General features: G+C 42.8%; 1 protein-coding gene across 2 annotated transcripts in view; it reads right to left on the bottom strand.

Moving 5' to 3' along the window:
* SEC23B (SEC23 homolog B, COPII coat complex component) overlaps positions 1–21,423 on the bottom strand; it is an 836,569-nt gene that overhangs the window by 545,823 nt on the left and 269,323 nt on the right. For both annotated transcript variants that reach the window (XM_044056987.1, XM_044056989.1), the window contains one exon: positions 4,740–4,898. In XM_044056987.1, coding sequence (XP_043912922.1) covers positions 4,740–4,898 — 159 coding nt within the window. The remainder of the gene's footprint in view (positions 1–4,739; positions 4,899–21,423) is intronic.

Genomic DNA, 21,423 nt, shown 5'->3' with positions numbered 1-21,423 from the left:
TGGCATAAAGGTAGGGTTGGTTCTTAAGGAGACCCTGTCTCTGTGAAAGATTATGAACGATGGTATTGCCATTAGGGCCTGTAGTTCCGAAACCCTTCTTGCTGAGGTAATTGCCAACAGGAAAGCTGTCTTCCATGAGAGAAATTGTAAGTCCACTGAAGCTGCTGGCTCAAAGGGAGGTAGAGTCAGTTTTTCTAGGACAAAGTTGAGGTCCCAAGCTGGCACTGGAGCCTTTCTTGGTGGCTTAATGTTCTTGATCCCCCTGAGGAATTGCCTTAACAAAGGATGTGAAAACACAGGCGGATCAGTGTTATATCTTGCTGAAATAGCTGAAGCATGTATCTTTATGGAAGAATATGAGAGTCCATTCTGTAGCATATCTGCCAAATATTCCAGGATGAGTGGGATGTTCAATAATGATGCATCATGTCCCTTGCTGGTATTCAAAATGCTGAATCTCTTCCATTTTGCTAAGTAAACCTTTCTGGTGGATGGTCTTCGAGCTTCTGTTAATATCCGCTGAACTTCCTTGGAGAGAGATAGATTGAGGTTATTCATGGGATCTCCCAGGCTGTTAGCTGCAGCGTCTGAAGGTTTGGATGCACTGTTTTGAAGTTGTGTTGAGTCAAAAGTAGGGGCCATTGGGGCAGGGCCCACTTTGTTGTGACATATGCTCCGTAGTAATGGATACCAGTGTTGTCTTGGCCATTCTGGAGCTATTAGGATCCCCTTGGGCCTCTCTGCTTTGATCTTTAGTAATACTGTGGTCATCAGTGACAGAGGTGGGAATGCATAGATTTTTAGGAAGTTCCAGTTGAAAGAAAGAGCATCTATTTTCCAAGCTTGTGGATGGTATGTCCTTGAACAGAATTTTTGTAGATGATGGTTGAGGTGGGAGGCAAATAGGTCTACTTCTGGCCTGCCCCATGTCGAGGTGAGTTGTGTGAAGATTTTCGGATGTAACCTCCACTCGTGTGGCTCTATGAAATTCCTGCTTAGGCTGTCCGCCAGCACATTGTCTTTGCCTGGAACAAACTGGGATTGCAACTGTATGTTTAGGCTCAGTGATTTTTCCCAAAGATTCATTGTCAGTCTGCAAAGGGGGTAAGAATGGGTGCCCCCTTGCTTGTTTATGTACCACATCACAGTGGTGTTGTCTGTCCGTATCAGTAGATGGCCTTGCTGAAGTTGTTGTCGAAAGGCCTCGATGGCATGCATTACTGCCAGCATTTCCTTTTGGTTTATATGCAGATGTGTTTCCTTTGGAGACCATTGTCCTTGTATACCATCTGCCCTCCATGTGCACCCCCCATCCAAGGTCTGAGGCATCTGTGGTCATGATCTGTGTTATCCGAGGTTTTTTGAATGACATACCTGTGTTTGCCTGGCTTGCCGAGGCCCACCATAGGAATTCCTTTTGTAGGCATGGAATGAGAAGTATGGTTGTCTCTAGGTTGTTGCTGTGCTGAGACCATAGTTTTTTTAGGTACCACTGAAGCTTTCTCATGTGTAGTCTTGCTAATGGAACCAGGAGAATGCAGGATGCCATGTAACCCAGGGCATGTAGGAATCTCCTTGCAGTCATCTGGGTGAGTTTTGCCAAACCTTTGAAATAATGAGTTAACTTCTCTTGCTTGTCTTCTGTCAGGTAAGCCATTTGAGAGGCTGTGTCTAGATTGGCTCCTAAGAAGGTTATTTGCTGGGATGGCTGAAGTCTTGACTTTTGGAAGTTGACTGTGTATCCCAGAGCCTGTAGCAATTGTATGACATAGTTCAAGTTTTTTGTCAAAATCAATTTGTCGTCCGCTTGTATGAGGCAGTCGTCCAGGTACGGGTAAATTTGGACCCCTGGAGCCTGCAATGAGCAATTACTGAAGCCAGGCATTTTGTGAATACTCTGGGTGCAGTAGATAAGCCAAATGGCAATGCTGAGAATTGATAATGCTCTGGCCCTGCAAGAAATCTGAGGTATCTTCTGCAGCTGTGTCTGATAGGGACATGCAGGTAAGCCTCCTTGAGGTCCAGAGTAATCAGCCAAGACCCCTTGCCCAGCATGGGAAGGAGTTGCTGTAGAGTCAGCATTTTGAACTTTGGTACTATGAGAAAGGTGTTTAATGCGGACAAATCCAGTATTGGTCTCCATTGAGTTTCTTTTCTTGGAACAAGGGACAGTCTTGAGTAAAACCCCTGGCCTTGTTCTTGTTGTGGAACTCTTTCTATTGCTTTGATCTGAGCAAGCAGAGAAATTTGCTTGATAGCCTCTGCCCTCTGGTTTTGTGGTAGGTTTGGCATGCCTTGTTTTCTTGGTAAGGTATGAAAGTGGAACCTGTAACCTTGGTCTATAATGTCCAAAATCCATTTGTCCTTTGTCAATCTGTGCCAATTGTCTGAAAACAGAGATAATTTTACACCCAAGGGAGCTTCTATTTGCTCCTTGGTCAGCGGAAGTACAGGAAAGTCATTGAGATTGTCCCTGTGGGGCAGGGGAGACCCCTGTGTCACTTCTTTGGTTTGCTGGCTGCCATTGTCGTCCCCTGTAAGAACCTCTGTATTGTCCTCTTCCTCGGCCACGCCTGTTTTTACCCCTTTGAAATCTTTCAGGATTAGGAAAGGACCAGTTTTTAGAAGGCCAATTCCTGCTGAATCTGGGTGGCTGAACCTGGAGGAAATCTTTGACCGTCTGAACTGATTTTGCTTTTTCCTCTATGGACTTTAACACATCTTTAGCATTAGCACCAAAAAGCTTGTTCTTTTCCAAAGGTGCATCAAGAAGTTTTGCCTTAACTTGATCTGGTGGAGGTTGTTCTTTTAACCATGCATGTCTACGAATGACCGCCCCTGTCATAGCTGCCCTACATGAAGCTTCCAATGCATCATATCCACACTGCAGAAAGTGATTGCTGACTTGCTGAGAATTATGTACAGCTTCCTGCAAAGACTTCCTGTCTAAAGGTTCAGGAGAGGCCAATGTTTTCAGTAAATCATCTAACAGGTAATCCTGATATTGAAACATATGAAAGAGGCAATTCAGAGCTCTCATAGATAAAGTAGTGGAGGTGTAGACCTCTTTCCCCCATCTCTAATGACCTAGCTTCCCTGTTGGAAGGCAAAGGATTTTTGGAGGTGGATGCAGAAACCCCTTTAGGTCCCTGAGAAATAGTTTCTAAATCAACAGCATGGGCCCTAAAGAAATGAGAATGTGTTTCTGGGACCCTGTAATATCTGTCTGGCTTGGCTGGAGCAGGAGGAAGAGTATCCGGGGTAACACTGGAGTCAGAGTATAGATCATCCAAAACATCAAGCACAGGAGGTATAGCCAGGGGCCTGTGTTGGGGTTTTTTAAGGAAGGTTTGAAGGCGCTTTCTGGAATCAGAATATTCCTGGCCTTGCCACTTAAAATGTTCCCTCATGGTATGCAGAACTTCCCCAAAAGAAATATCCTCAGGAGGGGAGGCCAAGGGGATGGAATCCTCTGCATCCGAGTCCTCATAGGTCTGGAAGAGCTCTTCCTGGCCATCGGAGTGAACAGAGCTCTCAGAATCTTCATCTGAAGGGATAGGGTCAGAGGGTTCAACCCGGGCCTCTTATCAGGAGGAGGCTGGGATCCTCTCTCAGGATGGGCCTGTGAACCTCTAATCATGGAAATTAAGTCTGCGGCCATAGTCATGATTTGTGTCTCAGGAGTAGGCTGAGGTAAGGCTTTAGCAGTAAGGTGCTTGGTCTTGCTGGCTGCCTTTGCACGTGTGTAAGCCTTAATAGACATGGCCATAGGAGGCCTAGCAGCTCCACGTGCAGGAGTGACCTTATCTACATCAATGGTTTCGGGCATTTCCTCGGTCTCAGTATCCGGAGGAAAATCTATAACTGGCGTCGGTGTGGCCTCCGGTATCGGAGGTATCGGTAATGCGGTGTCTTCGGTTCGGAGCGGTGAAATAACCGTCTCAGGGGGAACCGGAGCACTCGCGGTAGGTTTAGGCATGGAGTCGGTGGAAGACGCGGGCCGAGGATGTCGGTCCCGGTCTTTTCGTTTCTTGGGAGTCTGCGATGTCGGAAGTTCCGACGGCATTGTATAAGCAAATTTATCGCTGAAAAAGTCTTCAGCGAACTCCGCCCAGCGCCTGAGAGCGCGCTTATTGAAGCGAGCACAGGTGACACAGGCCGAGACGTCGTGGTCTGGGCCAAGGCAAGGAAGACAGTAAGAGTGGAAATCCTTATGAGGTATTTGTTTACAACAAGACAGACAATTGTTAACTTTTTCAGTAATTTCTGACATCGGCTGAGGCAAGAAAAGGTCCCCAACGGGGTACTTAGCTTTTTTGATGACTTTGGATTCGAAGAATACAGGAGCTGACCGACCGGCACTTGCGAACTGCTTCTGCTTCGGGCACCGCGCGGCAAGAAAGACTGAAGAAAATGGCATCGGCTGATGCTTATATACTCCAGCCGCTCTGACGTCGGAGAGAAATGCGACATCGGACCCAGACTTTGGAATCCGGCCGACCGAGGGCTGCCTGAGGCAGGACAACCCATATGTTATGACTGCAGTTGCATTCTTGAAGGACATCAAAGAAAATTCACATTTTTTTCATGTCTGTATATCTGATAAGAAACTAAAGGCTCGTATTTATAACAAAAACACGGTCTTTTATTTAGAATAATGAATATGGTATAAAAATGAAGTGCTGACAGCAAACTATGCAGTCTCTTGTTTATGAAAATAATCAATAAACATCACACACCTTTGTGGCTTTCTTCAGAAAACGTGCATTGTCCTTCTCAATATCATGCCAGGAACGAATTGGTGTTTTCAATTCATCTCCAACCACCATACCAGGACCTTGAGTGGGAGGACCTCCAGTGAACAACATGATTCGGGCTCCTGTGTTGGGAAAGGTACACTGAAATATAAATCAGAACAAGTTAGAGCTGGACTTATAACCTGCAAGAAACAGTCATTCTGCAACTCAGTGATACTTCAGGCACATGAAAGATTATTTATAAAGAAGACCAAAACATACTAGTGACTTAATATAACAGACTAAAGGTATGGCAGTTTCAGATAGTTTCATGAATAAAAACTTTGTCTTCACATCCTCCTCGTCCAAATATCAAGTACATTTTATGACTGTATGTGTGTATTATGGTGGAATGATTTCTAAGGGAAACAAGGAAATTCACTGTTTTCTTTGAGCTTTCACAATCTTGTGCCATTTTTTTCTGTTTGCATAACTGGAAAAAATAAGTTTCACTGATTTGAATGTCAAATAAACTGAATACAATTTCCTGCGAACATTTCTGCTCACTCCCAAGCCAAATTCAAAGTCTCCTGTTGCTCCAAAGCAGGGTGAACATGACACATTGCATAAATCATCAAAACCATGCTTTCAATGCTCAAATCACTTATCTAATCTACATTTTTCAGTTAAAAAATATATCAGCCTAGGCATAGCCCCTACTATTTTACTGTTTTTCCCAGGTGATTCTGTGGCTTGTGTTATGCTGTTTCCAACAATTCCTAATATGGTCACAGTTATTAAAATAAAAATTCACTTTGGTGGTTACTGGTGGCTGTGGCAGCATACTCTCTAACTGCCAGGATCAGCATTTCTGTAACCCCTTAATGTTATTTTGTGCAAGCAAGTAACAAGCATCATGTGCACACACTACTACTTGTGCAAACATCTCAGGTTTTAAGAGAAATCCTGCTATGTCAAGTAGGCTAAGAATCAGCAGAGTGTGCCTTCCTTATCAGGGACTGATGTCAGGGTTAAGCAGAGAGAGAGGGATAGGGAAGTCCTGGGTGGGGGACCTGATCTGCTGGAGTTTTTGGTTGAGCCTGGAGTGGAGACTGCTGTTAGGAAGGGGATGATTGGTGGAGCATATGGAATGTTGCATGACGGCTGTGGGAGTCAGGAGGTTGATGGGGATTGGGAGGAGAGACTGGATAAGCATTTCATGGAAAGTGGTAGAAAGACATGTGCATTAATGGCTCCCAGGTGTGTGGCAGTGTGTATGGGGATTTGGGATTTTTGCTTGGAGATGTCTGCATGGATGTTTTTTTTGTCACAGGTGGACTTGGGGGGGGGGGGGGAGGGATCCCCGGTGAGTAATGGGATGGGAGGTGGATTTTGAGAATTCCCCTGCAGAATGCTCCGTCAAAGGTATTGGGTGAGCAGCTGAGTGCAACTGTGAAGATTTCGTTTTTGGAGGGGGGGGGGGTTGGGATGCAGGATCCAAGTTACCTGGATGTGGTGTTGATTTAATTCTGGTAGCTGCCAGTGAGGCAAATGCTAGAGGATCTAGGTCAGAATCTATGCCAGCTATGCTTGAAGTACTGAATGTTGTGACTAAGACGTGGAAGTTGGGGGTGGGAATCTTTGGAGGGAGGTGAGAGCATGTGCTGTTTTGACTCTGGAGCCTGTGCCTCTGTGATGGTCTTGCTTAAGGACTGTAGCACAGATAGTATTTGGTCATCCAAGTTTGTAATTTATAGTTCTGATATCTAACGTGGAGGAAGTATACATTTTCATACCCTGTCAGTTGTTCAACTATCCTCGTCATTGGTGAGACCATTAGTGCCAAGGAGCAACTTGGAAGTTTTGTCCAAGGCCAGGAAAACTGCAGCTGGGTCTGCCACAGGGTTTTTGCAGAGGTACTTGAGTTTATCAAAGAATGCCTCTTCTGGGGAGGGAGACTAAGTCTCTCTCATCTGAGGAAACCTGTTGTGGAGAGTGTAACAGGGGTGAGTAGTCGAGAGAAAGATGCAAATCCCTATCTGGTTCCTCATCAGAAGAGGAGGAATCTTTGGCTTGTTTAAGTGGTGTGGCCTGGGAAGGCTGACTCATAACGGAAGGTGGCTTTAGAGACATGATTCTCTTGAACAGCTCCTGAAAAAAATCAATCCATTCTTTTTCCCTGGATGTACAATTGGGACATTGCATGTTTAAGCTTTTGCTTTTTCTTTTTAGGAGGTGATGTCCACCTGAATAAGCTTGGGGTTCTAAGCCTTGGTAAATTTTTATCGTAACCAGGAATCTCTTCTGGCAAAATAATCTGAGGGATTCCTCTGAGATGATGAGTCACAGTTCATCAGAGAATTCAGTCATCTGCAAGGCCTCAGGAGCCATAGCAGCCTCTGTCAGGGTCACGGTAGAGGGCTCGTGAGAAGATGACTGGTGTATTATGGGTTCAACCACCTCAGCAGCCAAGTCCAATTTTAAGACAATGGCAGGAGTACACACTTTCAGTCTCAAGTTTTTCTTGGGCAGGAGGCCAAAGTCAGGGCCTTCCGACATGGTGGAGTGGGTCAAGCGTTTCAGACACTGGGTGTCCAGGAAGGTATAGGTCTGGATAGCATAGACTGTAGGGTTTTTGGAATGAATGACTGGCAGATGGAGCTGGATTTATAGACATGTTCAGGGCCTTGACAGAACATGCATTTTGTGTAAAGGTCTTTGTATGGAATTTGTCTACCACATTCACACTTACCTGTTGCGTGAGTCTGTGCTGTTGTATGTGTGTCTTGTGTACTATTAGTAATACTATATGAAGGGTTTTGGCTAAGTTAAGGCATAGGGTTGGGGATACAAGCAGGGTTATGGTCAACATATTTTAGCAAAGTGGTGGGGAGGCAAACACATAACATCAGAAGTAAAAATTAACAGGAAAAAGTGAGAAATACTCAGTTAACTATGAAGAGATGACCATCGTGGGCTCAAACCTGAGTGTTATTTAGGTTGCTGACTCCTTAAGCAAGGGATCTTATCTCAGTGATTTATAAAATTCTAAGAGTCTGAGAAACTCATCACTAACAGGTATAGGTGTAGGTGGGGGAGAAGTCTGGGTATCAGCCTGACATGGGAAAGAAGGCAGGCCATCATCCAAATCCCAAGATAGGCTACCAAGCCCTGAAAATACAGACTATTTTAGATAGCAATATCTATTCAAATACTTCGACACTTGACAAGGCTGAGCCACTTATTTCCAGGTACACCTTCATACTGATGGAGGTATTACATTACTGCACAAGGAGAATGGAAACATATCTTCTGGGGGGGAGTCCGATGATCTCAAGACAAAGGCTGAATGTGTGTCTTTCTGCTTTTTCCAGTTAGGGTTTGCCACAGCGGAACTCCGGTCCACTAATGATTGGCAGTAGATTTTTATGTGCAGAGTTGCCAGCCCTGATGCACAACCTTCAACGAAGGTACTCCCATTCACGCATGTCTCCACACAGAAGATGGTCTAGCTGAGAATCGAACAGGACAGCATCTTACTGTGAGGCGACAAAGCTACCGCAGCACCACCACAGAATACTAGTGCAATAAGACCTGGCAGAGGAAGGCGATTTTTGCCCAAGACCTGCTTATTACAGGTTTTGACCCTGGCCTAAACTAGATACGCTGCAGGATGACATGCATCAACTGATGATGCTAATAGGCAAAAAGGTTATAACCAAACCATGGAAACAGATTCTCCTCTACAGTCCTGAGTTACTTCAGGAACTTTGTGATATGGAATCCAGCATCACCAACCCTAAAGTAAGAGGATTTCTGAAGGTAAAATGAGCTCCTTGGAAGCAGGCCATATTTGATGACTAACATGAATGTGGGGAGAGAACAAGGTGAGCACAGCATGAGCCTTGGCGGAAAGCATCTGTCTCTTCATCTCTTACCCCCCCCCCCAAGGTGCCCCCCCCCCAGGTGTCTTGTGTGTCTGACATTTGACAAATGAAGGTTTGGCGATTTACATCTATTACAAATATGTCTCCCTTAACCAGGTTGAAATGTGCAGTGTTAACTCAAATGAAATTTGGATATTGTTGTACTCCAGTTGTACTGCCTGAATACTCAACACAGTGTCCAGATGTTAACTTAATGGCTTGTTCTGACCCAAGTTAAAGGCATGCTACATTACATTAGCTGTTGATAGTTCATAGAACAATAGACTTTGCTTTGCTAGTTAAATATGAAAATGTTCAATTTATTTTCTGTGTTGCTATTTATTCATGTAAGATTATGTTGGACTTTTGCCGTTTTGGAAATAAAATAGATTGGAAATAATAAAAAAGATTTTTCACATACAACGCATTCATGGTTAAGAGGCCATGCTTTCAAGCAGCCAGAGTGCTGAGGTAAAATTTTGTGTTAAGCTGCAAAGAAAGGATAGAAAAATAATGTTAGGTGCATTTTATAGACAAACATTTTGCTGTTACTGCCTGAAAAGTTTACAATTTAATTTCAAAGGGGGTGGAGGACCAAGATATGGCTTTTAATGTAAAGGTACAACAAAAACCTGGTAACCTACTTTCCTTTGCCCTTTAACTTGAAAACTCCTCAGAAAGTGGTGGCTGTCTGGAGGGTCACTCTAGGAATCAGCCGAGACTCGTAAGAAACAGAGCGAGTAACCACATACATTGATTCATCTGCCTTCACTGCCACTGCTAACATTTTGCATTCTACTTAATTTCCACTGGGATGCTGTGCTGAACTGCTGCTCGATATGAAAAATGCAATAAAAGCCTGGAATAATCCTACATTGAGCTGTCATTATACCATTCCCCAGAAAAAATATATATATTACTTGAAACACACAATAAATAAAATTCCATAACTTCGAGCAGGTAAAATGGTAGTGGGTAATATTCAGCAGTGAGTTTCACCGAAATCCATAAGGGTTGTATAGGACTCTTATGTGCAATCTGTAGTTCAATACTTTGTTAATACCTGAACATTTCACAATGAAATCACAAAGGGGATCATGATTTGACCTTTTATATATATATATACATAGACAGGTTCCAGAGGCAGGAGTCCATATCTTTAGTGTCACAGTCTGACATTTTGCATTCTTCTCAGTTTCCCTGAAATAACTGTGTTGAACGTCTAACTCAGTATGAAGAATACAATAAAGGTTAGAATGGTTATCAAGCCACAACTCATTGCACTGATGTTTTAAAACTCTGTTTCCTCCCTCTTCTCCAGTGTTGTGCAAACTAGAGCTTATTTGTACATGTTGGGGTGGGGGTATAGCCCCTTCATAATACCACAGAGAGCCATCAGTGTTATGAATTACTTTGGTGACTTGTGACGTCAGTCAAAAATGAAGCCATCTAGAATGCTTATTTTCTGAACTGACATTGCATCAAAAGAAAAAAATCATACATATTTTCACCAGGGAAAAATATATGTATCTTTGGTTGAAAAATCCCATGGTCAATATGCCACATTTTGAAACAGCCAAATTGGTGCTGTCAAATTCAGCAACAGGCTTCAAGCAACACAGGTATCCCTGAGGGTAGACTAGCGACACTGTGTGCATTTCATAGCCAAACTCCCTGTCACTAATGCCTGGAAGTCTTGCAATGAAATTTCAAAGAGAGACTAAGATATGGCCTTTTACAAATAGGAACCAAATACAGGTGTTCAGAGATATTCACTGCCACAGTCTGATATTTATACTGTTTCCACCTGGGGTACTGTACCGGACTTCTTCTCAGTATTCAGAACATATTAAAGATGTATAATAAAAATTCATGATATGTATTTTCTTACTTGTTACATTTATTCATTCATATTGGATAAACTGATTGTTTTTCTCCTTGGTGACTGTGGGTATACTGGAGCTTATCCTGGCAACCAATAGGAACAAGGCATTGACCCCCATTATGGACATGGCCCAGTCTATAGCAGGACACACACACACACACACACACACACACACACACACACACACACACACACACACACACACACAAACAATCATGCACAACACTCAACTATGGGCTATATGTGGAATTTCAAGACTGTCAGTTCACCTACTACGTCTTTGGGAGGCACAGGAAAACTACAACACTCAGAAAAAATATGGGGATGCATGATGGGCATGCAGACTCTACAAAAAATGTAACCAAGTTAAGAACTGAAATAGAGAACCTCTTTGCCTCCATTAGATCAGAAGCAAACATTCTAGATATTTCTCATGAACAGGGGAGTTTTTGTTAATGGAATTATGATGCCCTTTCTCCAATTTAGATAGTATGCAGCAAACTGTATGTGTCATTATGCCTGAAATCACCATGTTTGTTCATTCTGTAACTCAGGATCATGACATAACATTCTAAAAAATATGTCAGAATATTTCCTACTATAGCCATCTTCAAAGGCATACAGTGATAAAGCCCTAATTACAGTACAGGCAACCCAAGTTTGATTAGCAGCTTGGGCACCTAGTGGAAGGTGGGAAGACGCAGGATGCATACTGCCAAATCTCTCAGAGGAAGTCAGCAGTGCAAATGCAGCCAGGGACAGAATTTCAATGCACCAAGCTACTTTTGGGTGGTAGACCTCATTAGTGAGTGCACAGTAGAGTGCTGTAGGTCTCCACATGACACAAGTAGCTCACCCACTGCCCAGGGGAAGACATTAGGCCATGCAAACATCTTAATTGCCAGGATGCTGGTAGGGGCACAAACAACCCTCATGGCTGCTTAAATGATGGTTCTTCCAGATAGCTCTAGTTTTCATGGTTCTGAGACTCCACACCATGGAAAGCAAAATGCCTCAAACTTAGTCGAGGGAGGCCCAATGGACAACAAGCATAACAGCACAAAAGAACACAGAAAAAAAAGAAAGTATTTCATAATATTAGACAGATATAGTCCTTTATTTCTAAGAACAACCAGTAGTCTTACTTACCCATTTGACTGCTCCATTTTGTCATCTGTTTCACAAACATGCATATTTTGCAATTTTCAGGTTGGCAAACTCAGTCTGTACCTGTATCAGTACATATCAGTAGTGCAATCTTGTGATTTAAATACCACAAATAATATACTTCTGAGAAAAATAATATTTTCTGTCATTTTATGAGATTGGAAAATTTGTGTTTTAACGGTTCTGAGAGGCATGAAGTGTTAAGATTCTGCTGTCTGTTTCCCCTAAACTGATGTTTAGGGCAAGTAATATGCAACAAAAAGTACAGTTTTGTACCTACCATAAATGTAGATGTTCGAGTGGTTATACTGCTGCAGTCATCACACTTGGGTTATACTGTCGTCAGGCGGTCCCGCAGTCGGCCAAATCCCAAAGTCCTGGTCCGGCGTCTGTTATCGTCGCCTCTTCCCTGACGTCAGTGCGACAGGGGTATATAAGAGACAGCCGACGCCATTTTCTTCAGTTTTTCTTGCCCCAGATGTCAGTTGCTCCCAACTAGGAAGGCAATACAATAGCTATGCAACAATACCTTAGTAGATAAACAATAGTGCTAGCTGTTACCAAATACACCATATAGACATGCATCCAATTGATTGATGTACATGGAGTTGTAACTAACACCCTGGTATGTAGAGGGGATGGAGGGATGGTAACCTGGACTGCAGCAGTATAACCACTCGAACATCTACATTTATGGTAGGTACAAAACTGTACTATGCTCATTGTGCTATACTGCTGCAGTCATCACACTTGGGTAGAATCCCAAAGCTATGGAAAGGTGGCTGGTACTAAACTGGGTTAGGTGATGCTAGGATGCCCTGCAGAACTGCAGTGGCAAAACCAGCTCTGGTTTTTGAGTATAATGGAAGGTGGTAGTGCTTGGTAAATGTGTGCACTGAACTCCAAGTAGCTGCCTCCAGAATGTCTTTGGTTGGAACCCCTCTGAGAAAGGCTGCTGAGGTTGCAGTAGCCCTGGTAGAATGGGATCTAATACTGACAGGCACTGCCTTCCCATGGTGCGAGTAGCAAAAGCGGATACAATGTGCTATCCATTTGGAGATGGTCTGTTTTGAAATAGCCTTTCCTTGTGAACCTGCAGCATATGATACAAAGAGTTGGTCAGTTTTTCTGAAGATCTTTGTCTTATCTAAATAGTAACGTAGCTGTCTGTGAATGTCCAAAGAGTGAAGGAGCCTTTCTCCTTTATTCTGTGGGTTAGGATAAAAGGTGGGTAAATGAATGGTCTGATTCAAAGCCACACTGGATACTACCTTGGGCATGAAGGTAGGGTTAGTTCGCAAAGAGACTCTGTCCTGATGGAAAATGATGAAAGGTTCCACTGCCATAAGTGCCTGTAGTTCTGAGACCCTGTGTGCTGAGGTAATAGCCAGTAAACAATGCTGTTTTCCAAGACAAGTACTGTAGTTCTGCTGAGAAGGCTGGTTTCGAAAGGTGGCAGTGTTAACTTTTCTAAAACGAAGCTCAGGTCCCAAGTTGGCATTTGTGGTTTTCTGGGGGGTCTTATATTCTTAGCCCCTCTGAGAAACTGCCCAAGTAAAGGGTGTGATAAAATTGGAGGATCTGTATTATACTGACATGAAATGGCTAAAGCATGGATCTTAATGGGGGAGAAGGAAAGGCCTTTGTGTAGCATCTCAGTTAGGTATTGCAGTATGTGAGGAATGTTTGGTATCCAGGGATTTTGACCTTTAGCCTGGTGCCATGCACAAAATGTTTTCCATTTGTCTGAGTAAGTCTTCCTGGTGCTGGGCCTCCTGGCCTCCAAAATGACATTCAGGACGTCCTTTGAGAGAAGTGTTGATTGATAATTTAAGGAATTCTCCATGCAGCTAAATTTAAAGTTCTGAGCTGGCTGTGACGGGTTTGAGAGTTTTTATGAGTCAACAGTAGTGAGAATTGAGGCAAGATCCATGGAGGGCTGTGAGTCAAGTTCCTTAGTAATGGGTACCAGTGCTGGCGTGGCCAGAACGGAGCAATGAGGATCATTTGTGGTCTCTCTGATCTGACCTTCAATAATACCTTGGTCAATAGAGGTAGTGGAAGGAAGGCATAGACTGTCAGTGTTGTCCAACTGAATGATAGAGCGTCCACTTTCCAGGCTAGGGAGTGATAAGTCCTTGTGCAGAATTTTTGTAACTGGCAATTGTTGGGGGAGGCAAATAGATCTATGTCTGGACATCCCCATCTTTGAGTTATCATTGAAAATACTTGTGGGTGTAGTCTCCACTCGTGAGGATCTGCCATATTTCTGCTTAATTCGTCTGCCAATATGTTTTCCTTTCCTGGCAGGAATTGTGCTTGTAGTTGTACTTGGTAGGTCAATGCTGGGTTCCATAAGGTCATAGCCTGTCTGCATAAAGGATAGGAGTGTGTTCCTCCCTGTTTGTTTATGTACCACATAACTGTGGTGTTGTCTGTCCTTATTAGAAGTTGTCCTGGATGCAAGAGGTCCTTGAAGGCTGTCAGTGCATTTTGCACAGCTAGCATCTCCTTTTGGTTGATGTGAAGATGCATTTGTTTTGCAGACCATTTGCCCTGTATGCACTGTCCTGCCGTGTGTGCTCTCCAGGCATAGTCTGAAGAATCTGTTGTCATGGTTTGGTTTGCTGGACGTAAGACGAAAGGAAGACCCTTGTTTATTTGACATGCTTGAGCCCACCATAGGAACTCTTTTTGAAGGCAGGGAATGATAGGTATACTTGTTTTGAGGCTGTGCCTGTGTTGAGACCATACACTTTTCAGGTACCATTGTAATTTTCTCATATGCAGCTTTGCATATGGGATTAGTTGAATGCATGATGCCATGAACCCCAATGCCTGCAGGATTTTCCTTGCAGTGAGCTGGGTAAAAGTTGCTATCTTTTTGAAGTATTGAGTCAATTGTTTTTGTTTGTCTGGCGTGAGGTAAGCCATCTGGGCCGTTGTATTTAAGCTGGCAGCCATGAATATTATCTGTTGCAAGGGTATTAGTTTTGACTTCTTTTTGTTTACTGTGTACCCTAGGCAACTGAGCAGCTGCGTTACAAAAGCCAGATGCTGTAATAGAATGTCCTTGCTGTCCGCTTGGATCAGGCAGTCATCCAGATATGGATAAATGTGTATTCCTCATTGTCTGCAATATGCAATTACTGATGCCAGGCATTTCGTAAATACTCTGGGCGCAGTAGATAAGCCAAAGGGCAATGCAGAAAATTGATAATGCGTTGTACCTGCCAAAAATCTGAGGTATCTTCTGCAATCTTGTCTGACAGGGATATGCAGGTATGCCTCTTTGAGGTCCAACGTTACCAGCCAAGACTCCTTGCCCAGCATGGGAAGGAGCTGCTGTAGTGTGAGCATTTTGAATTTGGGTACCTCCAGGTATGTGTTTAGAATTGAGAGGTCTAAGATGGACCCCCAGGCTTTCTCCTTTCTTGGGACTAGAAACAGTCTTGAGTAAAAACCTTGACCTTGCTCCTTTGTAGGTACCTTTTGAATTGCTTTCATATCCATGAGAGCTGAAATTTGCGTTTGAGCCTCTGCCCATTGGTTTGGAGGCAGGTTTGGCATGCTGCTCATCCGTGGTAAAGTGTGGAAATGAAATCTGTAGCCTCCGGTAATAATGTCCAGAATCCATTTGTCCTTTGTTATGATGCGCCAATTTTGTGGAAATAGACCCAGTTTTCCTCCCAAAGGTGCTGCCAGGGCAATTTTGCTTGGCAGGGGAAGAGGGAAGTCATTGTGTTTGTTTCCTGAAGGGTTGAGATCTTTCGTCTCCACCTCTTTGAGTTGTTGTATGCCATTGTCTAGGCCTGAAAGAACCTTGTGGCTGGCCTCTGCCCCTTGGGCGCCTGTACCTACCTCTTTGGGGTCTGTCTGATGCAGGAAAGGACCAGTTTTTTGATGGGCAGTTTCTGCTGAAACGAGGAGGTTGTACCTGTAAAAAATCTTTAACTGTTTGCATAGATTTTGCCTTTTCTTCCATTTTCTTTAAAACTTCCTCTGCTTTGACACCAAATAACACATCTTTCTGCAATGGAGCATCCAATAACTTTGCTTTGACATGTTCTGGTAAGGCTTGTTCTTTAAGCCAAGCATGCCTACGTATTACAGACCCTGTGACAGCTGCTCTACATGAGGCTTCCAATGAATCAAAACCACACTGTAAGGTATGCTTTCCCACCTGTTCTGTTGCATGCAGCAAATCCTGCATCTCTTTAAAATCAAGTTGATCTGTCTGAGGGATCAGTTTCTGCTTTAACTGTGTAATCAAATACTGTTGGTATTTTAGCATGTGGAATTGGCAGTTTAAGGCCCTCATGGCCAAAGTGGCAGACATATACACTTTCTTTCCTCATCTTTCTAATGCTCTGGAATCTCTTTCGGAAGGAAGTGGATTCTTAGCAGTAGAGGCCTTAACCCCTTTGGGACCCTGGGAAATGGTCTTGAGGTCTGCAGTAGGGCTTTTGTATAGAAACATATGAGTATCAGGAACTTGGTAAGTATGTCTGGTTTAGCTGGTGCTGGAGGTAAGGAATCTGGGTTTAAACTTGATTCAGAGAAAACATCATCCAAAAGGTCTAAAACTGGAAGAATTGCCAGGCATCTATGCTGTGGAAGAAGAAGAAACTCACGGAGTCTTTTCTTGGAGTCAGAGTAATCTTGGCCTTCCCAGTGGAAATGTTCCCTCATGGTGTGTAAAGTTTCCCCAAAAGAGTAGTCTTCAGTGGGGGGGAGACAGAGGGAATTAACTCTTCAGCATCTGAGTCTTCATAAGGAGGGAAGGAGTAATCCTGGTCGTCAGAGATGCCTGAGGAAATGGATGCTTGGTCAGAGGAAGGATAATTTTCCTCCAGTCTAGGCCTTTTGTCAGGTGGGGGTTGGGATCCCCTGATAAGGGTAATTAAATCCTCAGCCATCTTAAGCATCTGTTTTTTAGGCATAGACGCCTGTGGGGGGGTGCGTGGCCCCGGTTTTCTAACTTTCAAGGGGGCTTTGACTTTAGCATAAGGCTTGGCAGAGATAGTTGTCGGTTTGAAAACACCTTCAGAGACCGAAGGCCTATCCAAAATTTCTGGATCCCCGTCGGGGCTGGCGTCCGAGGAGTGAGGTGGAACCGGTTCCTGGGGCCCAACTGCTTCGGTTTGGGAGGCCGTCAGAATTTCTGAATCAGCTGTAGTCAGGGGCTGCGAAGGCGCCTCGCTGAAAACCGGAGAACCGGCGTCAGACCTTGCTGAGGCCTTGGTATCTGGTCTTGGCCTTGGCTGCCGGTCCTTTCCTTTGCGTTTTTTAATCATTGCTGATGCCAGTTCCTCCGATGGCATGCTATAGTTAAATTTTCTGCCAAAATAATGCTGGGCAAATTCTGCCCGGTGCTTAATTGTACGTTTGTTGAACCTAGCACAAAACCAACAACCAGAGACGTCGTGGTCTGGACCTAGGCAAGGAATACAATAAGAATGAAAATCCTTATGAGGTACTTGCTTCCCACAAGAAGTACAATTATTAACTTTGTCTGACATTGGTCTGAGGCAAGAAAAGTTTCCCCAACGGGGTACGTGGCTTTAGAGAAGACTTCGGGCTGAAACTCGATTCGAAAATTTCAGGAGCTGGCCGACCGGCACTTGCGAACTGCTTCTGCTTCGGGCACCGCGCGGCAAGAAAGACTGAAGAAAATGGCATCGGCTGTCTCTTTTATACCCCTGTCGCACTGAGGCGACGAACCCCGACGCCGGACCAGGACTTTGGGATTTGGCCGACTGCGGGACCGCCTGACGACAGGATAATCCAAGTATGATGACTGCAATAGTATAGCACGATGAACATTTGTAAATTCAGGTGTCCTGTCCTGAAACATTCACAAAAATACCTTGAAGCAATAGACTGATATTGTCATTTGAAGTTTCGGTCAAATTCAAGCCAGAATGGCCTTTCCAACATTCAAAACCAGTCAGTTAAAAACAAATGGCAACTTGCAATCCCTTCATGGAAAAAAAAAAACAACAAAAAAAAAACTAAACATATAAAGCTTTTGCAGTTTCATGCATAAACGAGTATACACTGCGGTACAACACTCCTCTTTTTATTCTTACGTCCAGACATTAAAAACATAACATGAAATTTGAGGTTTTTCATTTAAATTCAAGATGCAGTTATATTTTCTTTCCCTTTATGGGTAGCAACCCAATCTAAAAGTATTTTTGAGATATTTATGCTTGTAATATTTCCTGAAATGCTCATGAAAAATACAGAACCATTTCTGAACTAGCAGTTTTTTATATACAAACAAAAATAACTAAAAAAGCAGTATGTGGACAGCTCTTTGAAAATGGTCAGTAGTACAAGGGTTAAGGCTGTCCTGTCAGCTACTATCATAGGCTTATAGGTGGTTACTAGGCATGCAATCAAGGAGACCATTGAGGATTGAGGAGCCTTGTCTAATTTCCCAATTACCCTACAGCACTGCCTGGTTAAGTGATTTGCTCAGACTCCCACAGTAAGCAAATGAAAGCTGAGGAAATTAAACCACGGACTACTGGAAGCAGCTCATTAACAGCTTATAGCCTTACTTCACTGCATTAACTGCCAGATTATCAGCAATTTTTCATTTCATTTAGTACTACAGAGATGCTTTCTTTGCTGTGAAAGGAAGGTTAGCCTACATATTTTATTCCCTGTCGACTGCAGATGTCCAAAATTATGGGGGGAATTAAGAGAAATAGCAATAACACATTATTATTACTATTGTTATTATTATTACTATTATTAGCCTTTGATCCGGGTGCTTTGTTTTCCTCTCAATTTCCAAAGACATGCGTGATTGGGCAGTCAATTGGCCATAGGTGTGAGTGCATGCATGCATGTGATATGGAAGAACAATCATGGCAGGGCTAGCCACCTGGCAGTGTGAATGTTGGCTGTAGACGATGGTCACTGTTGATGTGACACCCAACCTCATATGTACAATGCTGCGAAAAAGAGGGGCTATAGAAAGACGGATTACCGGGAAAGTCATGCTAGGCAAAGACCCTTTTCAGTGTCGTCCCAGGAAAACACATGATATCTACTGTAAGATATATAGTTACCAGTTAATCACCATGTTAAGCACACTATACAATATTTACAGCAAGCTAATTAAGAGGACGTATTCTAATTTGGGTATAAAATTGCCTTTGGCTACTGCTTTCCAGTCTTCAGGATTTTTACTTTCAACAGCCAATAACTAAATTTCTGGAAAATACCTTAAAACTTTTAGCATGAGAAGACACCTCCATTATCCTGCACTCCTGAGCCGTTAACAGAAAATATGGAATAATTAAGTACAGGACAACATTGTCATGGTCATCACTGAAGTAGAAATCCTACATATGGTGCTTCCCCCATGACTACAGCTGAAAAGCAATATGGTCAAACACTTATTCATACTGGACCCTGACTACAGTTACTTTACCATTAACAGTAAATACTTTAAGGAAAAGAACAGAGTGACCATGGGGCTGTCAGACCTGATTGTGTTAGTGTTCAGCCTTGTAACCCATACATTAATTTTAACAAAGTCCCCTCCTTACTAACATGCAAACACACGTAAACATGCTTGTGCACATACTCTCCCAGACAATATATATATATATACATACATACATACATACATACATACATACACACACACACACACACATTCACTCCCAGCTTTAGAAATCACCCAATAGTTTGGAATACTGCAACAGTGATAGAAGAAAGGACACCGTATTGTTGTATAAGAACTTACCATAACAGTAGATGTCTTTCTGATTGCTGTTGCAGTATCCCTTCCCACCTACCATTCCCCCTTTTTTAGTTCCTGCCTAGGTGTAGTCTTCTCATGGACCAAGATGGTGCCATTCTCTATTTTCACTTCTTTTAGCTGACCTTTGCCTGTCTTGTTAACTTTCCTTAGGTGTCTCCAGGTCTCCTGGCTTTGAAATAGTCAGGTTTTATGCTCATACATCCACTTATGTACCCTCACACCAATGGGCTTAGATCATATGTTGGATATATGGTTCTACATATGGTTTTGGCTTTCGTACCTAGGTCAGATTTCCAGATTATTTGGCCAGATAACCCAACAATTTGGATGACTGCAACAGTGTCTAAGGGCACACGCACCATCCTCTAAAACATTCTATTCTAATCAACTTGTCTTAATTCTAATCTCCATGTTGTTTTATTCAGGAATTGGTCCTTTCTTCAAAAGTGTTGAATCAGCAAGCTGGGAATCTACCTGTTACATTTTCCTATAACAGCTTGGGGCTACAAACTCCGCCTACTTGTCCCAGATTGCCCCTTTTTATTACATATCAACCCCTTTTATCTTACTCATGCTATACTAAAGCAAGTGTCCAAAAACTCATCCATTTCCAATGTACAATTATCATTCAACCTTAAATTTAAACTTGCATTTCACTAAGCCCCATAGGCATTGTCATATTCAGACAGCATTCAGGTCACACATCTCATAAGTCTAAGCATTTTCATTAACTTTTACACTCAATGTTCCTGTTACAGCCAGGTCATCATCTCGTACACACATCAGTCTAGTAATATTTACTGAAATGTTCATGAAAAATACTGAACAGTACATGTCCTTCTGATCACTGTATAGTATTCTTTCTCACCTACCATCCCCCCTTTTTTTGTTCCTACCTAGGTGTAGTCCTCTTGTGGACCAAGAGGAAGTCATTCTCTGCCTTCACTTCTCTTAGCTGACCTTTGCTGGTCTTGTTAACTTTTCTTAGGTACCTCCAGGTCTCCTAGCTTTGAGACAGTAGTCAGAGTTGGCCTTGTCATTTCTTTTTATCAACATTTCTTTAAACCTCTCATACTGTCATATTGTTCAACCATACAGAGCACTGTCAGTACATCTAGTAAATACAATGTACATCTCACACCTTCCACAGTTCACCTACAAATCATTATTAATCTTCACATTCACATTCGTATTTGTATTATATTTGTACAAACAGCAGTCTATATATTGCTCTTGCTTCAACCAAGACATCTTCCTGTCCACCTGTCAGGTCAACCAACAGATGACACTTTCATTATTTACAAAATTTAAACTATCCAACGTGGCCTCTTGTCTAGTCAACAAAAGTATGGACACAACAACGGGTATAAATCTTATTTGCACACAACGTCCACATTCTTATAGTCAACTAACGTACACACAGCATGCCTAATTACTCTCAAATATGGGCAATCAATCTTTTGTTTAATTTCACCGAAAATAATAACTTTTTCAGGTAATCATCCTTCCACTGTTCCCCTAACATATCCATATTCAGCTTTCATTCTCTAAATTTAAACAATTAAATAATTTACTAAATGTTCTGTCTAATGAAATGAATCATTTCATTTTAACTCGGCCTACCCTTACTACTAAATATAATTACACATATGTAATGCTGTTGAACAGTCTTCTGTTTATAATCATTTATAGCCGGTCAATCACACCTTTACTTTGTCAACAACATTCTTTTATTCTTTATATGAAAAAGGGTAATTGTGAGGTGATGTTCAGGGAAGAGTCAAGACAGGCACTGGGTGGCAGTGAAGAGTTACCGAATAGCTGGGTAACTACAGCAGAGCTAGTAAGAGAGATGGCTAGAAAGGTGCTTGGTGTGACATCTGGAAAGAGGAAGGAGGACAAGGAGACCTGGTGGTGGAATGA

The sequence above is a fragment of the Protopterus annectens genome, chromosome 1.part2 (genome assembly GCF_019279795.1).
Source record: "Protopterus annectens isolate FY-2018-M chromosome 1.part2, PAN1.0, whole genome shotgun sequence".
NCBI lineage: Eukaryota > Metazoa > Chordata > Ceratodontiformes > Protopteridae > Protopterus > Protopterus annectens.
Note: the sequence above shows the minus strand (reverse complement) of the source record. Positions and strands in the feature narration are given on the sequence as shown.